The sequence below is a fragment of the Myiozetetes cayanensis genome, unplaced genomic scaffold (assembly GCF_022539395.1).
Source record: "Myiozetetes cayanensis isolate MyiCay16 unplaced genomic scaffold, myiCay2020 scf24, whole genome shotgun sequence".
Classification (NCBI taxonomy): domain Eukaryota; kingdom Metazoa; phylum Chordata; class Aves; order Passeriformes; family Tyrannidae; genus Myiozetetes; species Myiozetetes cayanensis.
This window is the reverse complement of record NW_026087456.1, coordinates 5494303-5518931: the sequence shown is the minus strand read 5'-3', so window position 1 is coordinate 5518931 and position 24629 is coordinate 5494303. Positions and strand designations below refer to the sequence as shown.

General features: G+C 41.4%; 1 protein-coding gene across 1 annotated transcript in view; it reads right to left on the bottom strand.

Moving 5' to 3' along the window:
* The window catches only part of ANKRD50 (ankyrin repeat domain containing 50), a 40816-nt gene extending 21626 nt beyond the window's left edge, over positions 1–19190 (bottom strand). Inside the window, exons 1-2 of the mRNA XM_050320692.1 lie at positions 19092–19190; positions 17069–18331 (exon numbers count right to left, since the gene is read on the bottom strand). Coding sequence (XP_050176649.1) covers positions 17069–17547 — 479 coding nt within the window. The 5' untranslated portion in view covers positions 17548–18331; positions 19092–19190. The remainder of the gene's footprint in view (positions 1–17068; positions 18332–19091) is intronic.
* Positions 19191–24629: the final 5439 nt, after the last annotated feature.

The following is a 24629-nucleotide window of genomic DNA, read 5'->3' as shown; positions in this document are numbered from 1 at the left end:
TTGTCAAACTCCCAAGTGCTGCTACTTTTAGCAAAATGTTAAATTCTTCAAATTTCATGATGGAAATTACTTATTTGGAAATCTGATTAACTGTTACTCCTGAGCTCTTACGTTTCTTTTTCTAATCAGTGTAACAATGCTTTAACAAACCGCCTTTTGAGTCACCTTCTCGCCACTAGGTTATAGTTCAGCACCTGTATTCCACTTAAGAGCTGCCAATGCCAAGAACCACCATTCCAGAGGTCTGCACTGGGAGTTTACAAACTCTGCTCTTTCCACAGAAAGTTTGTAAGGAAGCAGACAACATCATTATTCCACACGCAGTCTCCTGCTTTTTCACAAATGCTTCTACACCAGATTCCTTGAGGAAATTCACCAGCTATTTGTCATATTCGTAATACCCTCTTTTCCCCTCTTCCTTCTGTAATTAGTAAGGAGTTAACTTTCCTCCTCATTTTAAACTATGAGTTGCTTCCAAACATTTTTCTTCAGAGGAAATAATCTCTGTAAGCTACAGCTAGGGAAGCAGCTTCAGGATTAATTCTGGAAGTGGGCACACCCCTGCACTCTCCCCAAAGGCAGAATGTGACTCTGATTTTGCATCTCTAGTTGGAAATGCTGCATATTAAAAGACACCACTACAGGACATGAGCACAGGAAAAGCAAGTTAAACATCCCAAACTGATTTTTAAAAATGGTGCTAAATGCTCCAAGTAGTTTTACTGCTGTCAGGTAAGGCTGAGGCTGTCCTTAAGCTTTGACTTCAGCTCATCCACTTCTTTCTGTTTCGGGGAGTTCTAAAATGTTTAAAATCAGCATTCTCTTTGAGTACACCAGCACCTCCCTGCCAAGATGCCCCCAGAACATCATCTCACCCAAAGACTATTGGCACTTCAAAAAGGAAAGCAGTATTCAGGTGAGACAGTTCGCATGTAACATTTACAGTTAAGTTAATATTAACACCACTATTCTGACTCACAAGAAACAGTAGCAGGTGATCACACGGAATAATAGAAAACATCTGCAAACCCCACGACGACTCTAATTCCTTGACACTGAAGCAATTCCTTTAGGACTGGTAACATATGCTGAAAAAAAATGTATTTGTAATACCTGCATTTGGTGATTACCAGCAACATGATGGAGCTGACCCACTGCTATCAGCAATCAAAGTTACAGTGGGTTTTACCTGATTATTATATTTGCAAAAATTTGCCAAAAACCCCTCATAAAACATTCACCTCATGTGACACAGACAACAAAGGGCTGTCCTCCCTATGAGATGTAGATACCTCGTAGTGTTTACAAGGAAACTGCTCATGTGCACATTTGATCTGAAGAATTACTGAAGGTTAAATGCAGGAATATGCCTATATATATTGGATGGGTATCTTTGTGTGCATACATATTTATACATAAAGAGTTTAACTACCTCTAGCATATAAAAAAAATGGACAATTGTCTCAATCTTCAGAAAAGGAAACAAGCATCTTCCTTCTTATTCTTATAAGTGCTTTACAACATGATGTATCACAGCCCTTTACCATGTAATTTTTAAGACACTTATTTCCCCTTACACTGTATCGGAAAATAAGAGAAAACGAAGCACATCGTGAGACTGTAAATAAGCCAACTATATTTACATAATGTTGCAGTAATTTCTGCCAGCAACATAAGAAGCAGAGGGATTTTTGCCTAAAAATCACACACTGAGACCTAACAAAGATCCTAACCGCTAAGAGGAAACCCGATGCTGCTTCTTCCAGCTCTAAATCGGGTGTAGCAGAGGCTTCCCCAGCCCACCGCTGGGGGACAGGCAGGGAAGGAGAAGGCTCTCTAGGGCAGTTTAAGAGCTGGCGGTGCTGCATAACAGGGAAAGGGAAAGCAATTATCATACAGGCTCTACAGAGGGGAGCTCAGGCCATTACAGGATACCTGAGGACAGAGGTGCCCAGGGGCACAAATCTAAACACAATAGGGTTTTCTCGACTTCAACTGCTCGTGGAGGAATAAATTTAGAAACTTTAAAATGCCTAAGAATAGAAAACCAAAATGGAAAAAGCCAGATTCTTTTAAAATCACCCGTACTTGCAAAACTCTCACAAGTGACAGCAAATACTCCACCTTGCTCTTCATGAGTTTACAAACACACGTTCATTTGTATATTGTAATAATCCAGGGGCTAGTTAGCAGGGAGTATAATCCATTAAAGCTGTCTGTCCGCACCACCCCCAATTCCAAATTTGCATTTAAAAGCATGGAGCCAGCGAAGATAAAGCTGTTAAAGACTGTAGAGGCTTCAGCAAAGACAGACTTAGACCAATAGCTGCATTTTTCTCTTTTGTTTTCCAAACTGCATACGGGGCACAGGTCGCAGTAAAAGAGGAAAAGGTGAATTTAACTTCTAATAAAATTGACAATTCCTGCTATTCAGCTATGAAATATTACCCTCTTTCAGCGGCTGTATTCACACAGAAAGTAAAACCAGAGCATCTTTACAAATTGCTTACAGCACTGTTTGTAGAGGAGTGAGTTTTATTTTGTCCTATGACAAGGCATTTACGTCTTCTGGATGACTTAGAGTAAACAGTTTGTTTACCTGCCTTATAACACATTCTGGCTAATGATTAAAAGGGAAACTAATTATCAAGTCCAATAGCTGTTTTCTGTACAGTATCACTCCAATTCTCGGCACTATATACATGTGTATCACAGGCCTTTGCTTCTTACTAATCGCCCAGCTGCTCAGATTGGTAATAAAATCCTGAAAAACACACACACAGGATCCTTAACTAACTGGGAATATTTAAGAAATACAAGGGCTGTGAAGCACAGAGCCATTTTACACTTCGAAAAGCTGCAAAATAGAACATAGGGCAAAAATGAAGTGACCCAGTTTGCACACCTGTGTACACACCAACAGATCTGATCAGGTTATTGAGGGGCCTGTTCTGTAATTTTTCAACATGATAAAGTGTACTGCAACTGATTATGGCTTTCTAACAAAGTGCAATATTGAAATTAAGACACACTCGTGGGCTACAGCGTAACGTAGATTATTGCTTTTAGCAAACTATTTATTTGCAGGTTGCACAGGACAACAAACTGGCTCTACCAATTCTACCCAACCATGCTTAATCTTATGAAGGATGAGGCAGAAAGCAGAAAGAAAAGAAAAGCCCACCCTGAGAATCACCTATTGGGAAAGCTCGAGGTGAAGCACACAGATGTAAATCAAGGGTCTGGCCTTTTCAGAAGCGGTGAATTAGAAACAGCAGGCAAGTCTTGTGCAACTCAATACCTGATTTTGCAATGTCTTGTAGCAACCTGGATTTTATCTGCAATTGTAAGGCAGACTTGTAGCCCCACCAGGAGAGCACAAAAGCCACCTCCAGGGCATCAGGCCAGACAAAAGCAGAGTTTATCGTCCAACCAGAGCCACTGGTCACACAGAAACAGGCCATACTGGACCCTGTGTACTGATTAGAGACCTCCTGCTGTCTTGTACAAATACATAGGTGATTTCTGTCTATAAAGCACTGCCTGCAGATCTGCTGGCGGGACTTACTTGAAACCTCAGAAAACAGAAGCCTTAAGAGCAAATATTTTGGTGTAATAGTTGGCCTGCCCAGAACAGTTTGCAAACAACTCTGCTATTATAAAGGACAGACAACTGTGGCTGAGAACCATTCACAACTGCTACCATGAGCAGGTTGACTGACTACATTTTAAATGGAATATACTTGCCATCTGTGCTAACATATACAATATGTTCTAAACTACTCCAAGTCTGACATACAGAAATCTGTGTCCCCAAAGGCGAAGAGGAGGAGAGTATAGGAGACAATGCAAACATTTTTGCCAAACATATAATATAAAAAAAGCAATGTATTCTACACAAACTCTCACAAGTCTGTTTTATAGTGATGGAGAGCTCACCTAGTCCACTTCCCCGCCAACAGCTGGATCATCTCTACATCTGTCATCCCTGAGAGATACAAATCCAGGATTCCTAAAGACTTCCACTGATCAATGCTGTCTCCCTAAGCAATCCATTCCAGTGCTTCAATATTCTTATAATTGGGAAGTTTCCCAATTTTATCTGTTTTTCTGCAATTCAAACCTTGTACTTCTTGCCCTATAACTTGTCCCACGGATAACACAAGGGTCATTTCAAGGAAGCCAGTAGTACCCAAAATTTATAACCATTTCAATCCACTCAGTCAGCTGATGGCTTTAAGGAACAGGCTGAGAAAAGACAGATCTCTATGAAACCAACAGTGCTGTTTCAGTTTGGAAGTGAATTAGGATAATTACTCTAAGTTCACTTACTCATCTCTTAATGCACATAGCCAAATATAGTTCTAGCTCGCACACAGCCTGTTTGCACGAGTCTCATGTCAGCAAAGCCTTCTTGGAGTCAAGATGACATTTATGGTTATCCCTTATCCACAAATACCGTGACTCTTACAAACAAGTTAGATTAACTTTATCAAAACCAAGCCATGTCATACCCTGGGAGTTGTTTTTCAACTCTCTGTTATCTCCCAGCTGCTTGCAAATAGTTTGTCTGATTATTTGTCCTGGAATTTTTCATTTCAATTGACAGGCTTCTAGTGCCCCGCCTTTTTTGTCCCTTTTTAAAGCAAGACACTAAATATACAACTTTTTCTTTCAAGTCTGAATTTTCAGCCATCCTGATAAAGATAACCTGTCCTTTGAAGACAATCAGTAACAGTTTGAAAACATCTCACCTATTCTATGGGGTTTCTGTTTGTTTGGTTTGGGTTTTTTGGCTGGGCTATGTTTTTCTTTAATCTTCCCTCTTTCTAGCTAGTTTTAATTATGTTAGCTGACTGCATAACGACTGTTTTTTAAGAAAGGGCAATATACACAAGCACTGAACATTTTAGCTTTCCCACTGCTACCAGTTTTTCCTCCCCAAGGAATAGCAGACCAACACTTGGTGGACATCGTCTTCTTTCTGCTAAAGCATGTATGGAGCTATTTCTTATTACCAAACAAAACACATCTCACAGGAAACATGATGAATGCACCCTGAACTTTCAGTCTTGCCCTCATTTTTTACATGACTCTCTCACTTTCACATTTAGTAGCTGCTCTACTCGCTTTCTGCAGTTCTTGCTGCTCGTGTTTCACACATGAACGAAGAGGAGCTCAGTTTCACTGAACTGGACATTTAATACACTCCTTTGAGACCTCAGCGTTCATTTCAGTTAATTCCTTTCATTATACTAGTCTTCATGAGATCTTACCCACAAATTATCTGAGGTCACCAGTACCTCCAGGCCCACTGATTTTAGTTCGGCCTTCTCCTCCCCTTCTAAAAAAAGAATCACAGAATCACTCAGGTTGGAAAAAACCTTTAAGATTGAGTCCAACCATTAAGCCAACACATTTAAGATCATTTCAGTCACTGTCTCCAAAACATTTCTTACATTTTCTCAGTTGACTTTTTCCAATCTGACTGAAGCAAATTTATGTCTTCCCACTAGCTATTTTCTCCTCTTTGACATCAGTAGTATGGTCACTGGCGGACTCCTGCTTACATCTTGCTTTCCCAGCTGATGTTTCTCTCATGTTTGTTTTGTTATTCAAATTTTTAAACGAGGTAGACATTATCATCCAAATTCTATGCCTTGGATAATTTCATTTGACATCTTAAAGCAGCTTAGTTTACTTGAGCTTGCTGATTTGATGGAATAAAACACTTGTATTTTAGGAAAGATATGGTTTAGAGGTGAGGGAATTTCTCTCAGTTACCAACAGCTACACTTGGAGAAAGTAGGTAAACTTTTAGGTACACAAGATGGTCTGACAGGTAGTTGGTGGACAGTTTTATTCACAGTCCATGAAAGATAACACTTAACAAAAAATGAAGTAGAAATCCCACATGTAAAACTATCACCACATATGGTATATGTGTCTTATACATTTTTATATATATTTTTTAAATCACAGATTTTTCAGTGGCTTTAACTTCTTTAGCTTATTCTAGAATACAAGCAAGCACATTATGTACAAAACAAACTACTTTTTTTAACCATACCAGTTATACAAGATATCCTGACAGATCTTTTAGAACATTTAACTCAATCTGGACTGCATACTAATATTTCCAGTTCTGCTTGTTCACTCCTTACCTTTTTTCCATTAGTATGAAAACACCTAAGGCATTTGATTACTCACTCATTTATCTTCCTCTTTGTCCATCCCATGACCTATATGACTAACTCTCTTTCCCCTCCTCCTCCACCCCCAGTTTCTGAGCTGTTTGTTTAAGTTGCTGGTATTTATATTTACACCTCGAACTTGCCATCCACCAGGTGTTGCTTCAAAGCTCTTTTAATAGGGTCAAAATCAGTGCTTTTCTTTCTATTCAGCATCACTTAAGTTTTCACTACTGGTTTCCACAAATCCACCTCTTTCCTTAAAAAAAAAAAAAAATTTCAGAGAAAGTACCCATTACATCAAATGCATGAGATGAAAGCATCCAATCAGACTCACTGAAAACTATTATTAGTAGAAATGGGAGAATTGCCTATACTGCACCTTGTTTTCCATACATGTAAAGTTAGGTTACTAACTTTGTAATATTCAAAAATATGTGGTTGAAAAGCAACATGTGCCACAATAAGAAAACCAACAAGTTTATATATGCAACAGAATGTATTAAAATTACAAAGTTAGCGTTAAATCATTTATGAAACCAAAGGTAGAGCCATGTGAAATATATATACACATATTATTTTCAGCTTTCCTTATTAATTACCTGATTCCTTAGTCGTAAAAATAGTATTTCTTTGTTAAACAAAAATATAGCTGCTTCTGTGAGCATTGTTATCTGAACACATTAGTACACAACTGAATTGAAATTCTTGTAGCTTTACAGGCATTTGAATTTGCAGGTATTATCCTACATTTTGGAGCTAGACAAAAATCCATTTCTTTTCTCTGTCTCGATTTATGCAGCACTTAAACACAACAAGGAACAGATACTGCTGTCCAAGTACATGATTGTATTTGCTGACATGAGAGAAATGCTAACCACAAAAGGAATCAAAAAAACCCCACCCAGATGAGACAGGTAGAAAACTGCACTGAATACATTTTTGTCAGCTATATGGTATTTACTGTCCAGCCAGACCTATGGTCTCTTATTCCATGACCATATAACAGAATACAGTAGATTAATGTACACCATGCAGAAGTCATCATTATTGCTGTGGTTCAGTCTGACAATTCTCAAATTAGATCTTTCCTATGCATTTGATTCCAAATGGAATAAAACCCAACACTACTGATGGGGAAGCAGGAAGAAGAGGTGCTGCGGTAGTTGTTCGCTCATAATAGGGGGTTCCTGAATTGCCTGCCTGGAGGAACCAGGTTAAACAACAGTAGGAATTTTGAAATCTTGATCAATCCCTAATCGAATTGCTCTATACCTGCCTAACTCATTTCCTGCACATCATCATAAAGCACCCCACACTTCAACTCTTGAACTGATTGCAGGATTATACTGCCCAACCTCATCTCCAGAAAATGCTCTCCACAAATACCAGATGAAAAGTTGTTAAGATTTTACCTTCCTAGTCAAGCACTTAAGGCAGTTTCCCTACTATGTTTGTGTTACCGTGTATCTTTTTCCATCTTGTCAAGTAAAAAGGACTATCCTAACCTTTAACTGCACTGTCTTAGTTGAAGAGGCAACAGATGGAGAAGCTCTCCTGTGTCCCACTCAAAATTATTCTCCCATACTCCCCAAAGCAGAATCCACAGCATATGTTCCTCTTGCATCACTCTGGGGCCATATTTGTCATCCTGTGGTTTGTTCCCCCCACCCCCAAACTGATATAATTTCTCTGTTTTGACTGTAAATTTCCAATTGATCCTTTCTGCATCTTCTCCACAGTTTACTTTCAAAAAACACTGTTAGGTTAGCACCACGTGAATCTGATTCTATTATCTTACAGCAGTGATGCATTTAGCTTTGGAACTGATTCTAGAGCTTCATGTTTAGTAGGATCTGGTTTTAGCCTTAACTACACTTGAACAAGTGATAGAAACTACATCTCTCTCCCTTCCCCCCCAACAATTTATACACAAAATGTTTACTGTGGATGGCAACTTTATCATACTCTAAAATAGACAAAAGTACCAAAGAAAAAAGGTATGGAAACATAGAATGATTTGTGGTGTTGTGCTGTTGACCAATGAAATTTCCATCTGTTACGATGGCAGAGTTGGGACTCCTTTGCTAATTTAGGGTAATCCAAAATCAGACAGGGCACAATTTCTCTTCTGACGGATGAGATGCTCTTCACCTATTAACAGAGCTTTTTTCCAACGTACTCCAGGAAAATGTAAAAAAGGGATAGACAGCTTAGTGATTATATCATTGTTCACTATCGCTGTAGAAGAGCCAATGTAGTTAAAACCGAGACTTGTTAATTAACTGCTCTAAGACGGAAATCATGCTGTAATCCCATTCTTAACCATTTTTCCTCATGAGATTAATTCCTACCTTCCTGTTAATGTTACCTCTATACTGCTGGTATTTTCCTTAACCAACCTAGAACTTGTAAAGTTTTCTGTTTCTTGGAGGACAACTCCATGACATGCCATGCCACCATGCCCCCTTCCTTCTCTTGGGTACTAAGATACTATGGATCTGTCAGCACACCATCTTGCATCTGTGCAGCCAGATGCCCATCTCCCCTTCCTCACACCATCATCAGTTTCACTGATGATTAGATATAGATGGTAAAGAAAAAAACCCAAGGAAAAGACACTGTTTATGGTCCATATGATCCACTCACATATGATCCTTTATTCCCATTCTTCCTCAATTTAAACAACGGCATCCACAACTGAGCCAGGAAGTCTGATGACCTATCTACAAGACTTTATGGTCCTCTCTTTGTGTGAAGGCATCTGCAAACATGCAGCATAGAAGGCCTTGACTGCAATTGGTTTGCCCCTTTAACTTCATCAGTTATGTAAATGTCCCCAGTTGCTGCCTTCTCATTATCTCATTTTCAGTTCTTCTTTCATGCTCTCATCACACTTTGATGTCATCAGCATGCCAAGAACCTACCCACATCCACTCTTTGCAGCACCTCCTCTGCAATACCTTTGAACACCTACATACAACTCAACCCTTGTGTCAACAGAATTATTTTCTTGCCTTTTTTTCCCTGATTATTTGTTTTTGAGCAGTAATTCTTCAATCATGAAGCGTCTTTGCATTAACTGTTCAAAACATTCCTGCCCCTAAACAAAGACAGAAGATTTCTCAACATTACCAGTGTATTGCAAACATCATCACACAGAAGAAACTGAAACCTCTTCAAGCCACTGCTTCACTAACACTTTCAGGAGGCAGTATTTCAATACTATCTTCTCCCAGTATATAAGACACACTAAGTCCTTTCTACTTCACAATCTGCCAAATCCTTTTCATTTTTTTCACTGAAAAAGAAGAAAGGAAAAGAAACTTAAACCCTTGCACAAGCTATGAACATGTGCATAGAAAACTGAAGGGAAGGGAAATAATTAACAAGTAAGAATTGCTACGAAGGTCCATCTAACTAAACAGCTTATAGGAAAACCTGTAAGGTTTAAGCCTGAGCCACATTGATTAAAGGCAAAATGTTAATGCCTATAGAAGTAGAAGACAAAAAGGCCTATGTAAGTTGTCATTATTAAAATGCCTTAGGGAAACTTTCTTATGGTAATTTAATCTGAAAAGGTTAAAACCTTAAATGGTATTATGTTCAGTCTGTAGGCTGTGCTTCCATACAATGAAAGAGGAACATACAACTTGCTCTTGCAGAAACACTAACTGCTGCTATGTGACCCGTTAACTCCACAGATTTAAGGGAAAAGCCTAAAGAGAAACATGCCACAAAGTACTTAAGCTCCAGGCAATGCTCAACTTTCTAATAGTCTGGAGAACACCAGAACACAGAGTTTTCTATGAAACCCAGCTCAGTTGAAAGTCTAAAGCCCCAGTTACACATTACATGTAAATACTCGGAATCAGAAGCTCCAGGAGAGTCAAGATACTCTCGTAAGACTGAATTTACCTTCTGCAACTTCACTTCCATTGAGCTTGAAATACAGGTTGAGTTGGCAGATTCTTTTTAACCCCTTTTGTATGCTCTTGCAGAAATAGTTTTTTGTCTCCCCTATGAATTGATATAATTTTCAGTTGGTGACCTGCCTCTACCATTTTTGAGTACAAAATAAATCATAAACAAATAAAACAACTTGTTTTTAACTGAAATGAGATCGTTTTTAACTGAAAACGGTTATGAATCCTACTAAAAGGAGAATTCTATCTTGTACCAGATCAAGCTCCTCTGAGCTAGGATCCAAATAGCTTCAGAACTCTAGTCAAGCATAAATGACAGATGTAGGAATAGAAAAAATTCTGGGTAAGTACAGAAGTAGAATGTTGCCTATTTACACATCTAAAACATTGCTTCTGTTTAAACATGGAAAACATTATTTTAGCTAAGGGATTTTTTTACATCACATTTTTAGGTGTGACCTCCGAGGAACGCAACAAGTTGGAATTATTTAATTTCAAGATGAGATGAAAGAGAATAAAGCCATATTAAAACATGTAAAAGGCTGTCCCAAAAAGGAAAGAAAGACTCTATTCTCCATGTCTCTGCAGAGCACCGTTAGTACTAACAAGTTTAGATTATAGCAGGAAAAAACAACTCAGGTTAGACATATAGATTTTTTTTTTTCTATAAGAACTGTGAAGCATAAGAGCAGAGGTTTTGAGCATCTCTCAAAACAAGACTGAGTTTCTCCTGCCTGGGGAAGGAGATGCTGGACTTGATTTTTCTGAGGTCCCCTTCCAACCTTTTCAAGGTTCAAATCAGTCACTTGCACATTTGAACTTTACACGTGGTAAATGACTAAACACACTGGAGGTTTAACAACTTTCTTCTTTAAAGGGTCTTGTAAACTAACTCATTATGCATTCAGATCTTTGTATGACGTGGGATACAGTTAGTCCTTGGCTGTGTTTCTACTATTTGGAGCTCTACAACATGAGGAGACTCTGACGATCCATATTCACACCTTCCCTGTAACCATTGCAAAGCTACAAGTACCAAGACTGCACTGGAGCTGTGGAAGCAGAGGGAAAGGCTCTGTAGCAGCCCTTTCCAAAAGAAAGGAGGTTAGAGAAAAGATGAAGATCTATTCCAGACAGTCTGAGACCTGGGTGAGAAAAACGGAGACGTTTATTACCTATAAAAGATTACTACTGAATTACTAATGTCTTACAGAGTAAACTGAGAGAAATCTCAACAGCTTTGAAGTTTCCAGTGTCTCAAGCTCAGGAATCTCTAACTATGTCCAACATGCTGCCTCTCACTGTTATCTTTTCAGTGGTGTCAGAACCTGGGTGCTTCAAACAGCAGCAGAAACACATATGGTGGTTAATTCCCTAGCAAAGAAAAAGTTTGTAAGGCAAAATATCAAAACCCCATTAAAGTCAGGATACTCTAAGTCATCTCAAATTTACTCCAAAACACACTGAAGGTTTTGCAATTAAGAATAAGCCACTCCAAAACAGCAAAAAGCTCACTAGTTAATTGTTCAATAAAGCCCACACAATCCATTATCATTTTAATTATATTACTGACTTCAAAGCCGGTACAAGGAGTTCTAAAAAAGAACAGCTTCTTCACACTTCATCTGTTATCGTATACAACTCAATGTCTAAACCTGTTCCTTCATCTACACTTAATAAACAGCAAGAAAAATGGCATTTCAATATTGCAGATTGAAAGTCCTGGGACAAGTCACATAACAATTTAGTGTACAAACCTGTGTTTTTCTACATTGTCACACAAACAATCCAGAACTTGAACTAAAACTTGTTTCCTCATATCATTTAGAGAAGAGTAAAAGCTCCATCACCTACAATGTGCAGCTTTCTGATGATACATGATGCTTGGGGGAAACAAGGAAGGAAAAAAAAAACTCAGTAGCATGGAAAGCCAATACAGGTGAAAGGCTGGAAGGGAGGAAATGCTTGTTAGCACTGGCTGACACTCACAGGTTTTTACTCTGAATTCTGCTGTTCATGAGGTTTCAATCATATTGCCAAAGACAAAACACCAAACAGGCAGAAGTAACTTTACATAAGATAACAGCTATTGGCACAAGAGTTGTTGCACTTTAACGCCGTCCAAACGAGTGACTCATACAAGCCTTTCAAATTTAATCAACATAAACCCCTGCTTCAAACTTGCAGTCAGCAGAAAACCTTACATGACCTCTCACACTTTCTACAGTCTAGTCTGCAGATACTTGTACGTTCTAGAGAACTATACAGCTGTTTTGCTCTCTGTATCGCTTGATGTTATTGGTCACGTTCCGCTACAAGGCAAATCTGTTGTCCACGCAGACACAGGAGCTACACCACAGACACTTAGTTCAGCTTCACAGAGCACTAAAGCGTGAGGAAACTGCAACACCAAAAAATCCTTTACTCCCATTAATTGAAAGTTTTGGTGTGGATGCCTCCTGTCACCTTGCCCAGCACGGTTAACTCTCTGGGGCTTCCCTTTCCAAATATGAGCAGGAGAGGTCAGGAGTTGGAAATAGAAGAAAAGTCTTACACTGAATTTTGCATCAGCATGCACAAAACCTGGTGTCTTCTCTGAAAGAAAAATAATTTAAAAAAAAAGGATATTTCAGATCTGAGGCATAGCTTCCCTATATTCATTTTTGGTAAAGAGGATGATCCATCAGTTGAGAAAACTTCTATGAAGTTCTTATGTAATCACAGATTTGTTCCACAGCTCTTTGTTTTGTGGGTTTATTTCTTTTAAATTTTTTGTGACTTGAGTCTCTCCTGATCAGGGACATCTACTTGCAAGGGAATGCAAAAAAGTGGAAATTTGAATTCCCAGCTTCATTTTTCCTCCAATAAAAATCACTTTGATCAGAGCCTCTTCCATGAAAATAATTGTATTAGAAACACTTTAGTAACAAAATGTTAGGATACTTCACAAGCAAAAAAAACACTAGAAAATCACTGAACCAAATTCAGTATCTGAGATGAAGGTATGTGAAAACTCTCACAAGATCTGAAGTTTCCTGAAAAGACATGCAGAAGATGGAAAGAAACTTCACCTGAGAGTGAGAGCAAAGCTGCTCCACCTGCACCAACCTGGCTGGGAGATGTGGAAATTCACCATTTTTTGTTGATTTATTTATTTCAGCAACACACCCAGGCAAAACTCAAATTTTGCTTTAAGTTTGTAGTAGATCAACACATACTAAAGGCAAGTTTAGTGCAAGTTTAAAAACATGTTATTTAGCAGACATATTCCATCTCTACATTCTCTGAACTGACCCAGGAGCTCTTGTCATGGATATCTTTCAAACTCAAGAGCAATGCCTGCAAAACAAACTAGCTCTGCAGGGTAAACTATGCCCACACTTTCAGTAAAAGCCACTTTCTGGGCTGGGAATCAGCCAAGCTCTGCCTTCCATCAATAATCAGAACTGCAGCACAACACATGGGAATTCTATGCCTTTCCCTACTGTTTGAAGGTGTTTAATGTCATCTCCTCTGTCTGAAAAACATAAACCAGGAACATAAGGGAAATGCCTTTCTACAGCCTAGTTTACACAAATTTCAGTATTATCCATGGTTTATATCAGAATTCCTCACGTCCTCATGGCCTTGGATAACTGGTATTCCCTGCGTTCCCACCAATCATCGAAGTATAAACTTGCTGCAGCAAAACCAAAACAACCCTAGAGATAGTATTGCAAAATTTGGTTTATTAATTTTTCTATGTGAATAGGGTAAAAGAACCTAACAGACCTTTTGAATTAAATTCTCTCCATTTAACACATCATTTCTTTTTAACTTTAGAAGTTTGTAACAGTCTTTGGTTTCCCTTCTGCTCCACTTTCACCTCAAATTCGAATGTGAGGCTTCAGCATCCTCCCTTAATTTTTAGGACTCCTTTCTGCTCCAGTACTGTGTGCCTGAGAAAAGAAGTGCCCCAGAAGCAGCACCCTAAGTAGCTGTTCTTTCTCTCAGCTGTCAGTGCAGCAACAAATACTTGTTAAATAGATTTGAAAAGTTCAGCCCTTCCAGCTCTTCAAATCTGCAAGATCTGCCCCCGAAAGAATTTGTAGGGCACATTAAGTTTATAAATGCATAAGAAATTCTTAAAATAAGACATTTAAACAGGAGGAGAACATCTTAACTCTCCAGGTCATCGCTTGCTCATGCATCACTATGACCACCAGGATTGCTAAAAATCTCTTTAAAAACATTCTTCAGGAAAAGATTTCACTATTTTAACTAACAAACTTTATATTGTTTAGAAACTGACATGTCACAAGACATTAAGAAGCTTTTCTTTCTTACTATTTCCAGGACAATTAGCACAAAAATAGAGTGGTGTAATCTTGTTTAGCACTTATGAAGAGAAGTCTTTCCATTTTAGGCCATGAATACATGGCTGGGTCTGGGGCAGCCGTGAAAACCAGAGCAAAAACTTGACAGAGCCTTTAAAGAACAATCTTTCCCCCTTATACTGAATAAACTAAAAGAAGGTAAAATCGATGGAGCATTGAGACAAGAGTTTTATGCCGTTTCAGTGCCTTTACACAATGCAAGAGGCAATCAGCTGACTGTTAAGTCTTCCTAGAACTCATTTCACGTTACAACAACTTTCACTTAACATAAACTATATACGAACACACCAGAGCGAAAGACTAAAGTGCTCAGTGGCAAGTCTTAGAAACCACAAAACATCCTAACTTACATTTTTGTTCAATATTTCCTGCATGCTTTATATATTAACAAAAGCTCAGTTAACAAATGAAGGAGGCATTTGATGGTGGGAAGGGTGTTGCCAAGTTCCTCTTGTTTGTGGACAAGAGATTGTATCATCCAGCAGAACAAGCTCGTGGTACTGCTGTCAACAGCCACCTCCTGGTCCCCTGCCACCGTGCTGAAAACTTATATTCCCAGTACAGCACCTCGTCTCTAACACCTCATCTCCCTTAAATCTGAAATATGAGAATGAAAACCATCTACCACAGCTGCTTTTGAGAGCAGGAGATCTGGGTAAGTGGGCAGCAAGGGAATACACGAAGGGCCAAAAAAAAATCCAATCCCCTTAACTGAAGTTGTTGTACTACACCAGTAGTATTTTTACTGTTTACTGTTCACAATTACCGCTGCAAAATTTGAGCAGGAAAACACTATTACCGGATGTTGTGTCACACTTGATTTTTCCAGTACAAAACCAAGAACCCTGTATACTGACCTAAATATTCAAAGAGCCCATCGTTAAATCCCGTGTCGATAAAAATCAGTCTAAAAAGCTGACTTTGACTCACAAATATCTTTCAGATTTTCTATTTCTAAGTTGCATTTTTTTCTAAAGACATTTACCTAACTCCTCTTCTGTGGAGTAAGGCAACCATGTTTAGAACAGAGGAAGGATTCCAGCCGAGAGATCACTTGCCTGTGCTAAATTAGTAAGATTTCCTTGTAATAGACTTTTAAACATAAACAGGCTCTTACTCACCAGATTAATCCACTTTCGTGATTTTAAAAGACTGCCTAAAGCTAGATGGCCAGTCTGCTATTCCATTTATAGACACTTAATTGCACCCAGTTTTTGCTCATTAGAAATTAAGAGGGTTTAATACAGCCTTAATAGCTGATAGAAGTTGCATATTCACTTAGCAACAAACAAAAAAAAATACAGAAGTAGTCTTGGTTTAGACTATTTAAGACACTACACTGAGAACAATGTAGACATGCATCCTGTTTATTCAGCAGGCAAGGACATAAGAGCCATCAGAACTAGAAGGCTATTTTACACCACCATGACAATAAGAGCAAGCACTACAGTTCAACCTCAGTACTTGTTTTCCCAGTCTTAAGCGTCAGGAAAGCAAAAAAAGACGAGAAGGGAGGATTTTTTTTTATACTGCCAACATCAGCCAATAAACCCTCAAGTACCACAAAAAGTTACATCACTACATAACACTAAAAAATTTCTGTTTAACTAATATTCCAGAAAAGTTCTATTCTGGCAACTGAAGCTTTGTTGATGAAGACAAGCTTTAACCTTTATGAATTTTTCTCCACTGTTAACCCAAGGGATAAAGACTGACAGAGACACACGTGAACAGGCTGCGCTCAAGACTGTACTTTGTTCTATGCACATACACTGTTATATACACATAATAGATCCTTATACACATCCTTATGCTTACAGAAACAAAATTATCAGTAACACATTCAGGAGACTTTGGTTTGTTAAGGAATACTAACTAAAAAATATATTTTTTTCCACGCTGCTTAGACAGCTGACAAGCCCTCTAAGGGGCAGGGTGAGCCTTCTTGTTCAATTTCTGATCTGCTCAACACTTTGAAGTACTTATAAAATAAGTGGCGATAAAGATTTGACATAATCTGTGCATATTGTGAGAAGTAACATAAGGAGTTAATTGACATTTTCCTACCACATATTTTTAGACAAACATAAAACCGATGTGTTGGATCAGACCCAGAGATCCATTAGCCCAGTTTCCTCTTAGACAGAGCATGTTATTGGAAGCTTTTCCAAGGGTCCTGTAAGGTCTGTTTCAGGTCTGTGAAGGACAAATGCCCTACCTTTACGGCACATGAAGGCCACAGACTAGGTATTTTCCCCTCTGAAGTCAATTACTTTAAAGTCTTTCCAAAACACTAGTTAAAACTGAAGGTATTAATATACAAATGTAAATAAATTCACTATTAATAATAAACTTTGTTTTAAAAGTAAATATTTATTTATGTCAGCTATAACTACAAAGTTAGATTTTTCCATGGTAGGTCTGCAAGCTCTGAACAGAGATAACAAGCCATGAAACAAACACGTTTTAAACTATCTGCATCTTAGACTCACTGGAAGGAAGAACTAAACAGCAGATATCTGTTGTTTTATTTGTGGTTTATTTGTGATAGGGTTTTTTTATCATTTGTTTTTACCTTTTAAATGCTTCAGCAGGGTTCCTCTCACATTCCCCGGGTTGCAAGAGACTTTGAATAGCAGGATCTCTTAGTTTGTCCTCATATCCCTGGATCAGTCCACTGCGGCAGATCTGGGTGACTAAACCTCTAATAAAGCCTCCAACACAGAGTGTGTCAGAGTCTTGGGCCCTGCAGAAGTGGAAGGCTAGAGCCTGGCGATGTAAGCCTCTCTGGAGGTTTGCAGGTGAGCTTGGCCACAGTAACTCAGTACAGAGGGCTGTCTTCCCACTACCGGGCCCTCCTACCAACAATACACCCCAGGCAGCTCCTTTCCCAGAGACACCACCGGTATTATTCCCAGAATTCGCTACATGAGATGGCTTGTTGGCAGCGCTACCACCGCAGTTAGCTTTCTCCTGGAGGCAGTGCTGAAGCTTGTGGAAAACCCACTCCCTACAATAGAACTGCTTTCCCTGCAGCAAGCTGGTTTGAGCCATTTTACAAAGCTTCCTCTCTTGGACGTGTCATAAGCAGCAGCACATCTTCAACGTCCCGGAGCGGGGAGGCACGCGCTCATCTCGCACAGAACTTGACAGAGGTTGCGGAGCTCAGTTAACCTTCCTCGTAAAACTTAACAGCCTCTTGGCAGGAAGGGTGTCACTCCATTTGCGCGCTTTGTTGCGATCAGCATGGCACAATCACAGCTCAGCTGACATCGTGAAGCCGTGTCTGGTACCAGCGCCCTGCAACACCTCTCGTGTGGCTCACAAGTTCACACAGCTCCATGGCTGCATCTGTAGCTTACGCGGCTGTGCGTGTTCCCAGCGTACAGGGGAGATAATACATCTGGAAAAACTGAGGGAAAGCCAACTTTGCAGTGTATACTAAATGCCTTTTAACTCTAGGCATTAATCTCCCTGGATATACATCCAGAAAAAGCTGTCCATAATAAAATGTTCCTTCTGGGAATTTTATAAAGAAAGTGACTTTTCTTCAGAGTACTGTATACACACCACAGATGTGGTAAGTACCACTGACTAAGACAGCCAGTTTGGACAGTGAGCTTTGCAGACTTCATACATCTGGGAGAGTGTCCGAGAAGTGCTTCAGATTACGGTTTCTTACACAGTATAGACGACAGGGGAAAATAAAGAGGTTTACAGCTTCTTATTTCAGTACATTCGTAAGTGTCTTCTTCAGGAACTTGGGATTGTTACTGAACCTGTTCTCAGGTATCTCAATCGCAAGATGTCAGAAGAGACAACATCTTCCCCTAGAGCTCTGAAATAAAGGAGACAGCACTTTTAACCCTACATGCAGGTCATAATTCAGTCAGCTGCAAAGGCAGACAACAAAGAGTAAAGTCAAGGGCTCTCATTACTTATTTTTGCTAATACTGTTAAATGAAACCGAAAGAGCTGTTTTAAAGAAAATACGTTGTTATGAGGTGCGAGGAGCCACACGCAAGAGAAAAATAACAATAAACAATGAACAGATATGACAGCGGCCGCAAACCCACGTTCTCCCCCGAGGAAAACCGAATATATACCCCTTCATCTTAAGAAACACTCCTCCCGACAAGGCTCCATCACCGAATCCTCCGCTCACCCCGCTTCCCAGCCGCCGGCTGCGGGCGTTTCTCGGGAGTTCCGTGCGGCAGGGCACTGCTGCTCCCCGCACACTTCTTTGTTCGCGGCAGCCGAGCGCCGGCAGCCCCGGGGTCACGGCGTGACACCCGCTGCCACCGCCCCGCCCGCGCCAGCCCCTCCATCCCGGCCCGGGCTGAGCCCCGCGCCCCGAGCCCGCACACACCAGCGGCTCAGCAGCCGCTTGGTCAGCGCGACCACCTCCCTCTGGGAAAACCCCCCGAGCAGCTGGGAAGCCCTCCCCAGCCCTTCCCCCTGCCGCTCGCCTCCGCCCCGGGCGCGGCGCCACACGCCCCGTCCCCGCTGCCGCCCCTGCTCACACCGCCGGGCACCCCCCGAGCCCCGGGGCCGGTGTCAGCCCCGCCCGGGCAGGGGCCTCGCCGCCGCCCGCTCACCTCCGCCGCCGCCTCGGCTCCTCCAGCCGGCCCCTCCAGACGGCTCCTCTGTCTTCTCCCTGCTGCCCGCGCCCCTCCTCTTCCTCCTCCCGGCCCCTGGGCTCCCGCCCCCCCCGGGCGCCGCCGTGCCAGGGCCGCGGCCACCCCGCTCCGCGGCTGCCTCAGCCCGCCCGGTGCTCTCCCTGCTCGGCGCCTCCCTCGCTGCCCGCTCCGCCCGCCCCGGCCCCGCCCCGGCCCGCCCCTCTCCCCTCGGGCGGCGGGGACAGCTGGGGCGGGGCGGGCCGGGCGGAGGAGGCGGGCGGCTCCCCGTGGCCGCCGCCCCGGGCTTTGTGCCGGCCCCGCGGGCCGCCCGCCCGCTCCCCCCGCGCCCTCCCGGCGCGGCCCTGCAGGGCGGCAGCGCCCCCCGCGCCGGGCGGGGCCGCGCCCTCAGGCGCCGCCGTCCCGGCCCCGCTCCACGGCGCTAAACTTGAGGGGCAAAAAGGTTCTGCCTGGAGGTTTTTTTTTTTTTAACTAAGCACAGGCCGCACAGAGACAGAGGACACGCAGCCTCCCCAAATAGTTGCACCAATTCTGACCTTCCCCCACCCCGCCCCAGCCCCCCGCCCCTTCCTTCAGGGAATGCACAGACCCCAGAAAATTGTGTTTCCAAGACTTTATTTGTGAGAGCTCCGAGGGAGCATCCCACACCTTTCTCTTGCAGCACGTTACAGTGACCCGAGAGCTTTACAGGTTTCGGGTCCCTACAACCCCTTGGAAACATGGACCTTAATACAGAAGAGAACAGGGTGGAACCTTTGCTCCAGGACAACATTAACATAGAAGAAATCAGGGTGGAACTTGCTCCAGGATGCCTTTAAAGAGGCCCTTGTGAAGCCCCCTCCACCCAGGACAACGAAGTGACAACTCTCCCCCTTTATTTTGTCTTGTGACACAGCAAGGGAAGGATTTTCATTAAAATTTGCTCCCCTCGTAGCTGGCTGCATTATTTACGATAACGTGCTTTTCCATTAGCTGTTCTATCAAGGTCTTCACGATTGCTAAATAGTACCTTCATTTTAGTACAGCTTCGTATACCAGGTAATTAAAGTATTCTGGAATACACACTGAATATATCCATAGGACACAACAGAGTGATTTAGGACCTTTCAAGGAGCGTCCCGGGATTCTTTGTAGGACCAAAATGATAAATTAAATAAATTCAGTTGGTGTGCTGAAGAGCTTAGAAAAACAAGTCTGTCTGCTTCTGAAAACCAGTAGAACAAGTTTGAAGAACCTTTGGAAGCAGTGAATTACAAATTCGCAAAGCAATTGGGAGTGGGGAAGAAACAGAAATAAGATTAGTAGAAAGAAAAAGTTGTGTGGTTGTTTTGTTTTGGGTTTTTTTAACCTTTCTTACTTGTGTTTTTTTAACCGTACACTTCAGGCAAATAATCATCTCTAGGTTTGTTTGTTTTGGTTTAAACTGAAGACTTCCAAAACTAATGCTAATACAAGTTCAAGAGACTTTGAAGTGTAAAATATTTTCTTTTTTTCTTCCTTTTTTTGTAACAATAAGGGAATAGGGATAGATAATGTCTGGATTGCGGCTCTGGACTGGGGAGCAGGCTGGAGACAAAACAGAGGTTGACAGAAAAAAATTATAAAACCCCCACAAGAAACAATTTCAGATTCAACACGTTAAGAAACAGATCTTAGGCACAAACATTAGAATGGTAGATGATCCATGGGAAAAAAAGAAAAAAAAAGAGATGAGGACCTGATGATATTGGGGGGAAAGTGAAACTTCTGCCTTTCTGATGACCAAGGCACAAAAAAAACCCCAAGTTAGATGAAAAGGCACCATCAGATTTCACAACATCCAGTATGAATATACTGAAGCAGGTGGAGTAACAACATGGTTTGCTAAAATCAGATATTTAAACATCATGACGGTGTTAGAGATAGTAACTGTGAAAATACTTACCTTTCCATGCTAATACATAAATCCTGCAACCAAACATGACAATAATTCGATTTCAGGATGGTACAGAGGACACAAAATAACCCCCCCAAAATTAACCTGTGGGCATTGCATCTGAGCAAAGCTTCCCTTTAGGATATCTCTTCTGCAGCTTACATGAGGAGTATGAAGTACTTTTGGGAATGTAAAAGGGAAGAAGGAGGAGGGAACAGAAGTAGGAAAAAAGTGTGGCTGGCCTACAGTATAATTAGGTAAAATATCACAGAGTCCAAAGTATGACCTGTCACAAAAGTTCTTTGTACAACCTAAAGGTGAAGATGGGGAGTGGCCTTGCGCTGACCACCCTAAATGACTAATAATAATGGCCAGTCTTCGCGAGCGAAGATCCGGGGAAGGTCTTTCCACCTTCCAGCCTGCGCATTGGATTTTTTAGGTGAGACACAGTGTGCGCGGAACTGAGCCCACCCTTTAATCCTAAGGTTCATCTGCCGGGGCCAAGCGAGCTTGGACGGTGGCAGCGAGGTCCTTAGGACGTAGGTGGGTTGCCTTTAAGGGCTAACGAGCCCCACCTGCCCGGGAGTGGCCCTGACCGGGAATCGAACCCGGGTCTCCGCGGTGATAGCGCGGCGCCTTTACCCCCTAGACCACCAGGGGCTCCTAAATGACTACTAGGAAGCAAAAGCATATAGACACTTTTTCAATGATAAATTCTCTTAAAAAAAAAAATCCTAAAAAAACAAGTCCAAAGGGTTAAAACCCTAAGATTGTCATGAAGAGGCACAGCCGCTTAGGCTGGGGTCTTTCATCTGTACACAAAAAACTAAGACCCTGAAGTCAACCTTCAAAAGCAAGGGAGGCATTTTGTTATCAAGTTTATTTGCATAGTACCTCCTGTACCTAATGTGACAGCTTAGATGACATCATCCTAGTGAAATATTATAGCTAAGGGTCAGATATTTCTGATACAATTGTGCAATGCTGTAGTTAATGAGACAGTATCAGGATAAGAAACAAACCTTATTTTGTGGTTTTGTATAACTTAGTTTGACACAGATAGCAAACAAGCCATGTTCTAATTGGCTGCAACCTTGCAGGCTGCAAGACTGACAGATAAGACCGAAAAGAGGCACAAAGAAGATAAAACAGAGCAAAATTTCCTATCTGAAAAAAATCCCCCACTCTCTACTTTTAGTGCAGTGGTCTGAAGCTGGAGGAGCCTTCCTACTCAACCTGAGCCACATTGAGGCACCTGGTTTTAAAAGGATGGGAGGTTTGGGTCATGCATGAATTTACATACATATTTATACTTATTTAAATATCAGTTAAGGCTGAGAAAAAAAGGAACTTTTAGTAAAAGAACTGCACAAAAAGTTGGAGCATTATGAGGTCTGTACTAACACTGAAGAACCTGAGGGGGTGGGTTAGACAAAGCTCTTTTATGCTTTCCAAATGATTTGCCACATCTTTTGCAGAGTGTTAGGAAAGACTACTGTATATTTTTTAATTATTTTAAACAGTTTCAATATGGTGTTATTTGGATACAAATCCTGATGGACAAGGGAACATAACAGATTACAATGAGAATGGCAGCATGACACATACTCAAAGTCATCCAAATCTGAGCCATCATATAAACTTCTGTGGGCTTTGTATGTAGTTTGTATCACTATTACCAGTTCACCTCTTTTTTGTTCTGTGACTCAGAGCCTCTGCGGGTCCCGTGGTCGGGGCGCACGCACGTCCCAGCCCGTTCGGAGCCAGCTCTGCGCGGAAAGGGAGCGGAGCTGCAAATCCTTGCAAGCTTGTAATGTCTTTGGTAAAGCTTTTGGTAGGCAGTGATTCACATCCAAAAATAAATGTTTTGCAAGGGTGGGCCTGAGGCGTGATTGTCTACTTAAACACATAGTAGTTGTTTTAACTACTTTTGTAACTTTTAAGTCGCTGATTTTCATGCATAATTATGTATTAATTCAGATACTTTCATTCTCTGACAGGTAAAATTAGTGAGGTTGATCGTAAATAAAGATAATGCAGACTTAGGATAACATAAGAACATTAACCTAAAAAATTTTATAATTTCCCAAGCAAACAGTGGAAGTCTTATCACATGAAGTATTTAGGCAAAGGCATTTTACTGACACTGATGTTTCTGGTCTTAGTCTGAAAATCTGCCTGGGGTGAGATCCACTTTCATCTTGCCAGCGTAAGGTACCTCCACAAAATCACCTAGAAGTTCTGCACACGGGCAGCCTGTGTTCAGCCTGGCATCCACTGCCATGTTTGTGGGTCCCTTTCAGCAGGGCTGGTTGATCTCAGCCTGGGGAGATGCCTGGGGCTGCCCTTTCCATCGCACAGAGATGTACACCGCTCCTTGTAGAGCTTCACAAGGTTGCTGCCAGTCCAGTTCTGAAATTCAGCAAGCTCCCTCTGGACTGAGCGTGCTGTTTGCCATGTCAGAGACATCTCCTGTGCGGCATGGCACCCTCGAGCTGCACCCTGTATCACCATCCAGGCTAGCAATGAATACACTGGAAAGCATCAGCTCCTGGTGTGAATCTTGGGACCCCCACCAGTCACTGGCTGCCGCGTGGATATTGTGCACGATTGTTCTCTGAAACAAGCTGTGCAGCCAATCTCAAATCCTCCTGGTCAGCCATTGCTCCAGGCCGTAATCCCTCAGCTCCTAAATGGTGATGCTCCACGGGATGTCAAAGGCCTCACTATGGTCAGATTAGTTCATATTCACCATTTGCTGATCCTCTAGAGAGTCAGATATTTGTGCTGGTCACTTTGTCACATACTTGAGAATGGAATCCAAGAGGATGAGCTCCTCAGGAACTGAGGTGAGGCTGACCATCTAATCCCTGCATCCTCCTCCTTGCCTTTTTAAAAAAGGAACATAATGCTGGCTGGTTTTGGGGTTTTTTTTACTTATCAGGGTCTTCCCTTATCCTTTTGATTTTCAGTAAATGAAGGCAATAGTGTTCTTTTACATAAGAATATAGCTAGGAAGTATAATAGTTCCTTTCAGCTCTTTCCTCACCCTTTCTCATTACCCAGTAATTTGGGTAGGAGTGCTATCTATCCCATCTATTGAAACTGGATCTCTGTGAACAAAGGACGCAAGAATGATTGAGCTGAAGCAAAATTAAACAAAAGATCTGGGATAGGATCATGTGGTGGCTGGAACACTTGGCCACAAGAGGAAAGAGCTGTATTCTCATTTTCCCTGAAAAGAAAATAGTCCCCATTTCCAGGCTGACAGCATTCATTTCTAGGTCATTACAGAACTGCCACCACAACATATTCTAGTTGCATTTTAGTAGAAAAATGGCTACTGTTCTTTGGGTTAGAAAAGGCAATTATCTATTCCTTGATAAACAAGTCACAGAGTCTGTCCTGTAGCCGCAGAAAAGGGAAGGGAGGAGGTTTGCAACCACATATCCTCATCTTTGTACAAATACACATGTGCATTGAATACCCAGCATTGGTGGATGTTCATTTTGTAGTTTTAAAACAGATTGAAAACAAACTCAAAAGTTTGCCCTTACCTGGAAAAGACCATTTGTATCACATGT